Raw genomic sequence first — 13,501 nt, 5'->3', positions numbered from 1 at the left:
AGAGTGTAGAATAGAACCAGGCATCCAACACTTCTGGAAGTGTCAGATCCAAAGTTTAGCAATACAGATGGCAGGACAGGTGAGTATTCATTTTTATCTTGCAAAGACCCCTTTTTTGTGGTGTTAAATTTAGCAACAGAGTCACTGTAAGGGTAGACATCATTGATATTTAGCTTTTACTAAAGCCAGCCCACGGGTGAACTGCAGGAAGAGAGATACTTTTCTGCTTTACAGTGTGTACTGTACATGGCCTAAGCCTGGCCATACATTATACCTTTTTTCATTTAGATTAAAAAGTACCTTATATACTCGAGTATAAGCCGGCTTTTTCAGCACTTTTTTTATGCTGAAAAAGCCCCCCCTCGGCTTATACACAAGTGAGGGTCCCACTTACCTGTTCTCCAGTGCAATGCACATGTGCCACAGCCGCTCGGGAAAGCCTGTACACGTTCAGCTATTCCCCGGCAGATGGCGCATGCGCGGTGACGCGTCATTTTTAAATGTAAGGTGCCTCACCGGAAGGTAAGTGAGACTCCTCCACAGCCCCTGCATCTGCTCAGGAGATGCAGTGCTGCGAGCATGGTACAGAAGATTATCCTGTACCATGCCCGCAACACTGCATCTCCTGTACTATGTCCACAGCCCTGTACCATGCCTGTACCATCTCCTGTACCATGCCTGTACCATCTCCTGTACCATCTCATGTACCATTTCCTATACTATGCCCACAGCCCTGCATCTCCTGTACCATGTCCACAGCCCCTGCACCATGCCTGCAGCCCCCGTTTTGGGTCTCATGCAGTGGCGGATCCAGGGGGGGGGGCATCGAGTCAATTGCCCCCCCCGAGAAAAATAGTACCAGGTTTAAGTTTACAGAGGCATTATCTAAATGCATTGCAGGTACTTTATTTCTGCTTCCCCGGCTCCCAGGAGACCTAAAATATAATCCCTAAGCCCCATCAGTTCAGAGGGGCCCAGGATGCTGTTTCATAGAGAGAGTTTTTTTTTTTTTTTATTTCCCTGCTCAGGTGGATTAATACCACCAGGAGCCGCATTTTGCGACATTAAAATGAAAGTTCCGGCCAGGCGGAGTGATATCAGTCAGCAGACTCATCACTGCCTGACTCCTGCAGCCAATGGGTGCAGAGAGGAGAGGGCGGGCTCAGGCTGAGGGGGAAGCCTGAGACACAGCAGCGTGCGTCTGTGTGTGTGAACACACTGAGAGGGACAGGTCTTCATAGCAGACAGGGGCAGTAAGGAAAACGTCTAGACTGCAATTAATTCATTTGTCTCCAAAAAGGTACAGTAACACACCCATCCCCCTTCACCTATGCCATGTCCTTGCTGCTGGCCAGCCACCATGAGGAATTATACAGCAGCTAAATGCTATCATCATCATTATCATCATGATAATCACACAGTACAGATGCATTGAGCCACAGCACCTGTATTGTGTGATTGTCATGATGATAATGATGATATAGACTGACAGTGAAAATAATCTTCCTGCCTCCTTTACACAGGGTGTGCTGCAGACATGAGTCTAACATGCAGGGCTGTCATTTAATGGCTTTAGGATGCATAAAGTGTTGCATTTATCCTTGTGCCAGCATCCCATTTTTTTTCTACTGAGACACACAGCCACTGTGTGCCAATATGTCATGCTTCCAGGTGTGCATGCAGGGTGCTTTCATGGACCTGCACCAGCGTGTCATATCAGGACACTGCAGCCATGTGTCGGAATACAAATAAATGGCATGCAGGCATGGGGATACATGGAACACTTTAAAACATTGTCACTGTTTTAACCACCTGCCGACCAGCCGCCACAGTTATATGGCGGCAGGTTCTCGCAAATCATCGTACCTGTACGGTGGTGTGCAGGAGTGATCCTGGGGGCGCGCGCGCCCACTTGCCAGCGGGGAAGCGGAGGCACAGGGCCAGCAGCCGCGATTGGCGCCGGGCACCTGCAATCGCTCCCTGTGAAGAGAGAACGACGGTCTGCAGTTGAAAACGCAGCAGACCGTTGTTGTCTCAGGAATCACTGCAGAGCTCCTGTGTTCCTCCTATTTAGGAACACAGGTCTCTGTGTTGGTATTACAAGCCCACCCCCACAGTTAGAAAGCACCCCCCAGGCTCACACTTAACCCTTTGATCGCCCCTGGGTAAACGCCTTCCCTGCCAGTGTCATTATTACAGTGACAGTGCATATTTTTAGCACTGATTACTGTTGTAATGTCACTGGTCCTCCCAAAAATGTCAGTTAGGGGTCCGATCTGTCTGCTGCAATGTCGCAGTCCCGCTAAAAATTGCCGCCATTACTAGTAAAAAAAATAAAAATGACAGTGCCCCTCCCGAGATTAGACTCTGGATCCGCCCCTGGTCTCATGGTGGTCAAGTTGGGTCCAGTAGCTGCTGCATTTCCCGCCTTAGGCTTATACTCGAGTCAATACATTTTCCCAGTTTTTGTGGTAAAATTAGGTGCCTCGGCTTATATTCGGGTCAGTTTATACTCTCGAGTATATACGGTACATATAATATGAGGTCAAAACTAAACATTTTCAATTTGTATGTAATCAGGCAGGCCCTTGCACGACAAAGTAGAAGGTAAATCTAAAGGAAATTGAACAAGAAAATTGTATAATGTATGGCCAGCTTTGGATTTCTCTTTAATGACATGCAAAGACCAACAATGTGCATTCAGAAACCCATGGCAGCATGTCAGATTTCAGGAGTTTGGTGTAGTAATACTAAAAAACTGTGCCTACCGAATGGCTTCTTTGGGTTTCTGCATGCCTAACTGTTTCTATATGTTAAAATATGGACTAGTTGTGTTTATCTTTGCTGGTACCTTTTTCCAAAGAGCCTGATGAAGAGTCAAGCATGAGCAGGCAGCCACAAACCAGCAGTTCCCCAGCTGTCCTTGGTGTAAGTCATGATGGCTGATTCCTTCCACAAACAAATATGGGTCATTACAAAGCTCCTGTGATTATGAAAAGACAAATAATGTCTAAAATAATAGAATATCAGGCAAACATTTAAACACATGGTTAAAATGCATGAGTTTATTTTATTTTTTTTACGTTTTGGCACTCTTAAACTGGAATAAGGCTGCTAATCTGTTACAGGTATGCAGTATGTTCCATACCTACAGCAGCCTACTAAACCAATTTTACTGACAAATCTTAGAATGTTAATTACTTTGGCAAGTAAAACACTTGATATGCTTATATATCAGCTGTGTGTTTAACTTTTATTATCCATAGGAATGGTGACCTACACCTAAACGCTTTTAAATTATAAAGTATACAGTATATGAACACTCCCTGTTTACTTTCCCTAACCAGTTTGCCATACAGGCAGTTGCAACTTATTTCCCACCATGGGGGGTCATTTAGGTAGGACATTAGCCCCCCTGCCTTGTTAGATTTTATGAGTCCCGGGAAGTTATCCAATGAATGCTTGACTAGTGGTGGGTGAAGATTAAGAAAAAGTACAGTGAATTTGCAAGTGAATAGTTTATAAATATAAATGATAAAATCTTCAGTATAACATTTTGCTTTTATACCACTTTCCAGTACATGGGTTCATTACACGGGTATAGTTTGAATTGTGAAAGACCTGGGGCACCCTTGGGCACCTAAAGGAGAAAATTGATGTGAGCTACATGTTTTTCACCAAATGGTGGTTGTGGCCAAATTATAGTAACAGAGGGAAAGCATAATTAAATAAAATTGTACTTACATGTATGACGCACATTTGCCACTGTTCACGAACCCCCAAAATATGCATTAATTTCTGTGCACAAGTGACAGTCTAAATGACACATAAAAACTTCAGAATTTAAAAAATTTAAATCTTCCATTAAATATGCTTTTGTGCAACCAGCCTGTCTTAGAAGAACTTCATAATATGGTCAGTTACTACTTAGCAACCAACAACAGCGCAGTCAATAAACACTTGGGTCATTAGTATATGATGTACAATAGAGCATTGAGAGTGTAGGGGTCAGCAGTATAGAATGTATTAGAATGTACTCTTAAGGAGGTTGTCATATACGGCCCAGCATACAGAGTGCAGCATTTAGGAGTATGTAAGTGTAAGGCTCAGGAGTGCATAAAACTCAGAAAACAGAGTGCAAAAGTTAAGGAGTGCATAAATTATCTCAAAGGGGGCATCTAGATTTGGATAGATTTCCTCCTGCAGACGCCACATCCACTGGGCCAGATGTGGATTTGAGGCCCTTGATTGTATCAACCTGGTACAAGGTATCCCCCCCCCCATGGTGAGGACATATGGCTTAGTAAAGTTTAGGATGGGGGTGCACAAGTACTCCTTCCTTTCTTGGCCAGCCTGGCTGAATGCATGGATAAAGGTCTGGCATGGTATTTGAGGGGTGGCACTCCTTTAATTGCTGATTTTTTTTCATGGAGTCCTCCTCCAAAATCCATACCTGACCCTTATCCTAAATAGAAGTTTAGTATTTTTTTTTTTTTAAGGCAAATAAGGGTCTGGTATGAATAAACAAAGAGGCAGGAAAATGTCCTTTATTGGCAATGGCTCTTGCTTGACAATCTCCTGCCTATTAGCCTTGAAAACAGAAAGTGTTGATTTTCAAGCTTCAGTTCTTTAACGTACACAATTACTAAACTGTTTAATTATATTGGTGAACGTCCTGTAAACTGAACCCAAAAACATCACCAATTATGGCCTAACAGAGATCTACGAGCTCTCCAAATATAGACAAGATAGATTGGGTGTTGCTGAGTGCTCTGCTAGAGGTCTTATGAGAGAGCAGTTTTAAATATGGCTTGATTAAATAGCTAAATAGAATTTATGATGAATAGATTATGATAGAATTTATGATGGCCGGTTTTATAAAAATCTGTGGCTTTTTGTAAATAAAAGGCAGATTTCATCCACCCACAGGCTTGTATAAAACTTTGGGGCAGTTTTTAGGCATTTTGTCAAGGCACCTGGGAAGAAACCTCAAGTCACCCCTGGGTGCCTGGGCACCCTGTTTGAAGAAAGGCTGCCATAGATTATAGATTATAGACTCTGTAAATAGCATATACCTGTTTGTTTTTTTACCAAAGAAATGTAAAAGAATACATTTTTGCCTAAGTGAATGAAGGAAGAATGTAAGAGAAACTGTTTTTTTTCCAGTCTTTTTATTTTTATGTAATAAAAAAAATTAAAACCCAGTGTTGATTAAATACCACCAAAAGAAAGCTTTATCTGTCTCAAAATATGATATAAATTGGATTTGGGTACAGTGCTGCATGACCCAGTAATTACCAGTCAAAGAATCGCAGTGCTGAAAACTAGCCTGGACAGGAAGGAGGTTTAACTTGCTAATCCTGAAGTGGTTAATTAAAAAACAGTTTCAAATAACTTTTGAAAAGACAATAATTTGTAATCTATGTGAGGCTCTGATCAATAAAACCACTATAATATTTAATATTAGATCTGATAGGGAGCATCGCCCAGTTTGCATCTCGATTGGCATGTCAACAGAGAAGGCTATGCAGCGTCACCGCTGTTAGATGACTGGCAAGGGAACTCGGCCGTCTAAAATTAATAGTGCTGGCCCTCCTGCACATGTGCTCATCAGCCCCATAATGCCGTCATGCCCCATCAGCCCCGTGGAGACAGAGACGCTGGACTGGGGCTGTGAATAGCAGGCTCAGAACAGCAACAGCAGGAACCCCCACAGTGGCAGAATGCTAGGGCCCGGTGGCAAGTGTGACCTTTGCGACACTGAAAGTTCTGCCACTGTTACAGCGTTAAAGTGCATTGTAGTCCACTTCCTAACTAATTATTTCATGATTACCCAGGCATACCTGAAAAAGGTGAGAGTCCCAAAAATATTTTATTATATCTTTTCATGTGACAACACTGAAGAAATTACACTTAGCTACAATGTAATGTAGTGAATGTACAGCTTGTATAACAGTGTAAATTTGCCGTCCCCTCAAAATAACTCAGTCATAAATGTCTAAACCGCTGAAAACAAAAGTGAGTACACCCATAAGTAAAAATGTCCAAATTGGGCCCAATTAGCCATTTTCCCTCCCCTGTCATGTGACTCGTTATGTTACAAGGTCTCAGGTGTGAATGAGGAGCAGGTATGTTAAATTTGGTGTTATCGCTCTCACTCTCTGAAAGCTCAACATGGCACCTCATGGCAAAGAACTCTCTGAGGATCTGAAAAAAAAATTGTTGATCTATATAAAGATGGCCTAGGCTATAAGAAGATTGCCAAGACCCTGAAACTGAGCTGCAGCATGGTGGCCAAGACTATACAGCAGTTTAACAGGACAGATTCCACTCAGAACAGGCCTCGCCATGGTCGACCAAAGAAGTTGAGTGCACGTGCTCAGTGTCATATCCACAGCTTGTATTTGGGAAAAAGATGTATGAGTGCTGCCAGCATTGCTGCAGAAGCTGAAGGAGTGGGGAGTCAGCTTGTCAGTGCTCAGACCATACACCGTACACTGCATCAAATTGGTCTGCATGGACTGGGCCGCAGGGCAGTATTCCAACATGATAAAGACCTCAAACACAACTCCAAGACTACCACTGCCTTGCTAAAGAAGCTGAGGGTAAAGGCGATGGACTGGCCAAGCATGTCTCAAGACCTAAACCCTATTGAGCATCTGTGGGGCATCCTCAAACAGAAAGTGGAGGAGCTCAAAGTCTCTAACATCTACCAGCTCCATGACGTTGTCATGCAGGAGTGGAAGAGGGCTCCAGTGGCAATCTGTGAAGCTATGGTGAACTCCATGCCAAAGAGTGTTAAGGCAGTGCTGGAAAATAAGGGTGGCCACACAAAATATTGACACTTAGGGCCCAATTTTGACATTTTAACTTAGGGGTGTACTTACTTTTGTTGCAGGCGGTTTAGACATAATGGCTGTGTGTTGCGTTATTTTGAGGGGATATCAAATTTACACTGTTATGCAAGCTATACACTACTTTACATTGTAGCAAAGTGTAATTTATTCAGTGTTGTCACATGAATAAAATATTTACAAAAATGTGAAGGGTGTACTCACTTTTGTGAAATACTGTATATTGCAATTTTATAATCAATTTTTCTCATGCAGGAGTGCAAAATAGATTTGTAACAGCATTATCTGTGTTAAATTTTGGGGGTGAAAAGCCTTGTGCTGTCCACTGCATGCTGATAATTACTGCCTGACAAATATGCTGACCCTAAAGTCAGCTTAGTGTGCCTGGTCATGTTAAATTTGATGACAATAATCTCCCTTCTACTTCAACCCTAGCCATAATCATCTGTCTAAAGCCTTATGGCTTCTTCACACTATGCCCAGTGAGTTGTGTTTTTCTGCACTGGATAACTAAAGGTCACCGCTAGTGCACATTGAAAATTTTTTTTTTTCTCATGCCTCTTTCACACCACAACACTGATGTAATGATCAGTGCAGTGCAAAAAAATGCAGCAAGTCATTTTTTTCTGAACTGCACTGGATGACACTGCATATCACTGCACAGAAGTGCAACACAAAGAATTAAGCTCTGTAATTTCAAAGCTTTTGTTTCTAATTTTTAGGGACTCGTTAAGGACTGGAATAGTACCACTGGATTGGCGTAGGGCCAATGTGGTGCCTATTTTTAAAAAGGGATCAAAGTCTTTGCCAAGTAACTATAGACCTGTTAGTTTAACTTCTATATTTGGGAAGATACTGGAGAGTTTAATAAAAGACCACATAGATAAGTTTTTGCTGGACAAAAAATATTTTAAGCAACAGACAGCATGGATTCATGACAGACAGAAGTTGTCAAACAAACCTGATTTCTTTTTATGAGGAGGTAAGTAAAACCTTGGACAGAGGGGTGGCTGTGAACGTTTGACACAGTTCCCCCCACACGGCTAATGTGTAAGGTAAAGTCTACAGGCTTGGAAAGATCAGTTTGTAAATGGATAGAATATTGTCTAAAAGATAGAATTCAGAGAGTAGTGGTTAATGATTCTTACTCTGAATGGTCTAAGGTTATCAGTGGTGTACCCCAAGGTTCAGTGTTGGGACCCTTACTTTTTAATATCTTTATAAATGATATAGGGTCTGGGATTAAAAGTACCATTTCAGCCTTTGTAGATGACACCAAGCTTTGCAGTGGAATAACTTCTTTACAAGATGTCTCCAACTTACAAGCTGACCTCAATGCACTGTTTCATTGGGCAACTATGTGGTAAATGAGGTTTAATGTTGATAAATGTAAAGTTATGCACTCTTTACGTCTAGAGGAAAACAGATTTAGTCTCCAAATATGGAAATGTTTCTTCACCATAAGAGCTGTGAAAATGTGGAATAGACTCCCTCCAGAGGTGGTTCTGGCTAGCTCACTAGATTGCTTTAAAAAAGGCCTGGATTCTCTCCTGGGTGTACATAATATAAATGGGTACTAATATTTATAGATAAAGTTGATCCAGGGAATATCCGATTGCCTCTCTCGGGGGATCAGGAAGGATTTTTTTTCCTCTGCTGTAGCAAATTGGATCATGCTTTGCTGGGGTTTTTTCGCCTTCCTCTGGATCAACTGCAGGTATAGGATTGTGTATATGGGATTGTATGGTTGAGTTTTCATTACTGTTTTTTTTTTTTTATTGGTTGAGCCAGGTGGACTTGTGTCTTTTTTCAACCTGACTAACTATGTAACGCACCGTGCTGCTCTGCAGTGACCTGAAATAAATCTGAAAAAAACAAAAAACAAGCAGCATGATGTGCGGAAACATGCATTGCACTGCTCCCTACTGGAGATGACACAGATACTAGCCTGCATAGTAAAATAGCTGCGTTTTACCATGCAGGGTGTGAACCTAGCCTACCACTAGACTTCCAAAGGGTTTGGAGTGGTAGAGAAATCATTAAAGAGGATCTTCAGGATGTATAGAAAAATTTAAAAGTCAGCAGCTACAAATACTGTAGCTGTTAATTTTTAATAAAAGGACACTTACCTGTGCAAGGATCCAGCAACGTCCTCACCTGGGCCAGTCGTTCACTAGTCTTCGGGTCCCCGGTACCGGCATGTTTACTAAGGGAAGCCAGCTACCCACTATGCATGCACGAGCAGCTTCACTTTGTGAATAGTCCAGCAGCTTTCTGGGACCTGACGTGCCCCAAGAAAATTGGACCAGGTACCTGTCAAAACCAAGTACCCGCTCCCCCTAAAAAATAAATGCATCCAAAAGTGATGGAAAAGGGGGGGGGGAGGCTTTAGCTAAATGCTCTCATTACAGTCTGAGGCTAAAGTTTCTTTGAGATTCAAATTATTACTTTCTGCAGAATATGTATTTTTTTAAGCGGCTATGAATTTGAGTTCAGTAAAGTCTAGGATTTGTGGCATTTAAAGCCTTTGGCTCTTTCTCCAAGCTGTGGATTTTCAAGACTTACAATATTCCTGATCTTTCCTGTCTGCCCTTTTTCTAGGGCAGCAAAGAAAACAACAGCTAGCATAGAACAACACCTATAGTTTTTTGCTAAAGAATTTCAAGTTCATATTATATATTATTATAGATTTTTTTTTCATATGCAAACTAAGTCATGAAGATTTATGGAGTTGACTACAGCCAGACATACATTGGAGACTTGCCTTAAGAAGAAATATGAGTGCGGAAGACATGTGACTTGATTTAATTAATTGAACAAATAAATAAAGGTCAGGCTTGGAATCTGGATAGTGTTAGCATGACATAATAAGAAATAATAAGAACAAGCAGTTTATTTATGAAAATTATGAAAATATCACCTCCCTTATGCTATGTGGTCTGGGGTGGCTCAGGAGGGGTGGGGAGGGGTTGCACACTTTTCCCCTACCTTTCATGGCAAGCCAGGCTGCATGCTTGGAATAAAGCTCAGGTATGGATTTTTACAGGGACCTCACACATTTTTTTGTGTGCAGTGCCTGGTAAAATTGGGGACCTAATGATTTTTTTTTCTTGCATGAGGTACCTTCTTAAAATCCATACGCAATGGAATCCAATTGTTGCCGTAGGACAACAGCAAAAGTAAATTTACATAGGAAAAACAAATGAAAGTTTAAATTGCCGGAAAATAAAACTTCATTGCTGTCTTCTTAAAAAAATAAAGTTTCAAAGGTCTCACACAATACATAACCCTTAGGGGTCTACCATGTATTTTGGGGGACCTTTGGGGGTCTGTGTGCAGTTTTTCAAAAATAAGCAAAAGATAGATGCCATTTGCTGGCAATTTAAAACTCTTTTTTCTTTAAAAAATATTGCTAAAAAATCATTGCTCTTGGCAGCATGGGATTTATTTATGTATATATTTTTTTGCATTGGTGCACTCCCTTGTGTTTCTTTTTCTTTTCTTACATTAGCCCAGCGTTTCTCAACTCCGGTCCTCAGGGCACACTAACAGGCCAGGTTTGCAAGAAAACTGAAATACATCACAGGTGATATCATTTGCTGCTCAGTGATTGCTGTATTTTAGTCTGCATCTCCCCATGGTAATACTTAAAATCTGGCCTGTTAGTGTGCCCTGAGGACCGCAGCTGAGAAACACTGCATTAGCCTATTAGCCCAGACTTTTTTTTTTTTCTTAATTTGACAGATTTGGCTCATTTGGCTCTGTTCAGCTTATCACTAGCAAGGATAAAGAGGAGAGGAGACAGGGGGCAACCCTAACTGATCCCCTTTGGATTTCAAAGGGCTTGGAGATCTAGTAATTGACTCAAATTCTGGCCAAGGGCTTCATATCGAGAAAATGGAAGTTGTACTGTGAAATCTAAATATTTAAATTTATTGACTACTTATAGTTAGGAGATGGGGTGAATATAGTTTACTGCTTTTTGGTCTATAAGGAACAGGACTGACACATACCAATTTACCTTAAATAGAGAATAGTTGTAAAATTTGAAAGAGTGATTGTCTGCAGGTTTTGAAAGAGTGTCTGGTGAGGGCCAGCTAAAAAAATCAGGGTGTTATCAGTATATTACAATATTTTTTCCCTCCTAACATAAAGAACTCTGATTAGGTAAGAGTCTTGGACAGCAGGGAAGAGAATCAGTCTTGGAAGAGTCCTGGAATCATGGAAGAGTCTTGGTAGCTAGGGGTTTCATAGCAAGGGTAAAGAGGAGAGGAGACAGAGGCAATACTGACTCGATCCCCTTTGGATTTCAGGTGTCTGATGAGGGCCAGCCAAATAAATCAGGGTGTTATCAGCACATTACAATATTTTTTCCCTCCTAACATAAAGAACTCTGATTAGGTAAGAGTCTTGGACAGCCGGGAAGAGAATCAGTCTTGGAAGAGTCCTGGAATCATGGAAGAGTCTTGGTAGCTAGGGGTTTCATAGCAAGGGTAAAGAGGAGAGGAAACAGAGGCAATACTGCCTCGATCCCCTTTGGATTTCAAAGGGCTCAGATATCTAGTCATTGACTCTAAGCCCGGCCATGGGATTGGTATAAAAATTACTAATCCAAAGGATAATACAATTTAAATAAAATCTAGGGCCAAATATAATCTAGGGCCATAGGCAAAACACTGAAATTTCCATCTGAAATAGATAGGGCTATTCAATGCTGTCAAAAGCCTTGTTAGGGGAGACCATTACCCTTCATCCTGCATTGCTGTGCAAAAATTGAAGGTTAGAGAAAAATCAGTTTATATTAATTCTAGTGGATCGTACAGGAATAAAACTCATCTGACGACTGCCCACCAGGGTTCCAATGTACTTGTTTAGGCAGGTTGCCAGGACTGTGGCTAGTATTTTAGCATCAGTGTAGATTAAAGATACACTTTTTACACTTTTTTTCAGTGCTTTCCCCATTCAGAATGAAAGTTTAATGGTGAAAGTTCACTTTTTCAGGCATTATTCAAATTTTCATAATAAATGGAAGCCTTTTCTAATGTCTTTTCTGCCAAGCCATTCCAATCTGCTTATCTCTCACTTATCTCCTCCATAGCAGCCTTCAGTCTGCACCTCCTTGGGCATTCTGAGACTTGACTTCATGTAGCATCCATGAAATTTCATATCCCACTGCCTTACTGCATCACAGAATAGGGAATGATTTACCTCTCTGGACCACACTGTTCCCTACTCAGGCCTTTTTCTCTCTCAGAGAATAGGTACAGGAACTCCCCCTTCTGGATCTCTTCTTGTCTCCATCCCCCTACCCACCTCCGAGCACCCTTCTTTGGTCCCACCCCCAACCCACCTCTCAGTACCGCCCCTTTTAGAAAATACAGAACCAAGTATCATTTTGTGGTGATACGTAGTTTGTATGGAATTTGTTAACAAAAGCAGTAAAGTCGATCCCCCACAGCCAGCAGTGATAGACCCTCCCCAGCAACAACAGGTCCCCCCACAACAATAGACCCCTCCCTCAAAAGTAGATCCTTTCCAGCATCAATTGACCCTTCAGCAACCTAAGCCCAACCAGCAACAATAGATCCCCAGCAACAATAGATTGCCACACAAAAAAAGATGCCCTCCAGCAACAATAGACCCCCCCCCCCAGCAGCCAGCAACAATGGTCCCTGCCCCTAACAGTAGATTTCTTCAAGCAACAATTGACCCCCCTGCAGTAATAGGATCCAGATCCAAATGCCTTCACGGTCCTTAGTTTTAATTTTGGTGAACACACAAACGGTAGCTCACGAAGTTCTATTTCTGAACATTTTTATTGCATGTTTTGAAATTTTTGCCGGTAACAATTAATGGCACCAAAAGTACAACTAGTGCATTTTAGTTGTATAAAGGTGGCCATACACCATACAATTTGATTATACAATTTATGTACAATCTCTTTTAGATTTTTTAAAACTTTTTCATAAGAGGACACATCTATCTATCCAATCACTCTGTATCCTATCAGGCAGGACCTTGCACTACATAGTTGATGGTAGATCTCAAGGAGATTGTGCTTTTAGATTGTGTAGTGTATAGTGAGATTTACACACTTTCAGGGACACACTTCTCCTGTTTTCAATACTACAGCTCTGCTTCATGTAGGCTGTTATTTGATTGCTCATCACCTCAGCAATGGAGATATTGGGCTAATATTGAAGAAGAATAGTGCTCACTGACAATGATTGCTTTGGAGAAACATGTACTTACAGAAGTGGGTGGGAGTTATCTTCTGGAGGGGGGGGGGCAAGTGGGGGGTGTGTCTTAATGAGGTCAGTTGCTGAAGTATTTCCTCATTCTATTAACAGTTTTCACCTCCTATAGGACGTATACCAGGAAGTCATGGAGGAGTATTCTATAGAATAAACTGAAGGCTACAGGAAGAGGTACATTAATGGTATATCGGTACATAGGAAAATAATTTTAATGGTGGGTTTATTTTAACAGCGAGAAACAGAACAAAAAAAAAATATCCAGAAAAACGCATTTCAAAAAAAGTTATAAATTGATTTGCATTTTAATGAGTGAAACAAGTATTTGATCCCCTATCAATCAGCAAGATTTCTGGCTCCCAGGTGTCTTCTATACAGGTAACAAGCTTTGAT

General features: G+C 41.4%; 1 protein-coding gene across 2 annotated transcripts in view; it reads right to left on the bottom strand.

Annotated features, from left to right (window-relative positions):
• The window catches only part of CAPN6 (calpain 6), a 96,912-nt gene that overhangs the window by 58,129 nt on the left and 25,282 nt on the right, over window positions 1-13,501 (bottom strand). For both annotated transcript variants that reach the window (XM_082264321.1, XM_082264322.1), the window contains exon 3: window positions 2,852-2,983. In XM_082264321.1, the coding sequence (XP_082120447.1) occupies window positions 2,852-2,983 (132 nt within the window). The remainder of the gene's footprint in view (window positions 1-2,851; window positions 2,984-13,501) is intronic.

The sequence above is a fragment of the Pelophylax lessonae genome (genome assembly GCF_965119305.1).
Source record: "Pelophylax lessonae genome assembly, chromosome: 7".
In the NCBI taxonomy this organism is placed as follows: Eukaryota; Metazoa; Chordata; class Amphibia; order Anura; family Ranidae; genus Pelophylax; species Pelophylax lessonae.
The sequence above is the reverse complement of the archived record's forward strand: the minus strand, read 5'-3'. Positions and strand labels throughout refer to the sequence as shown.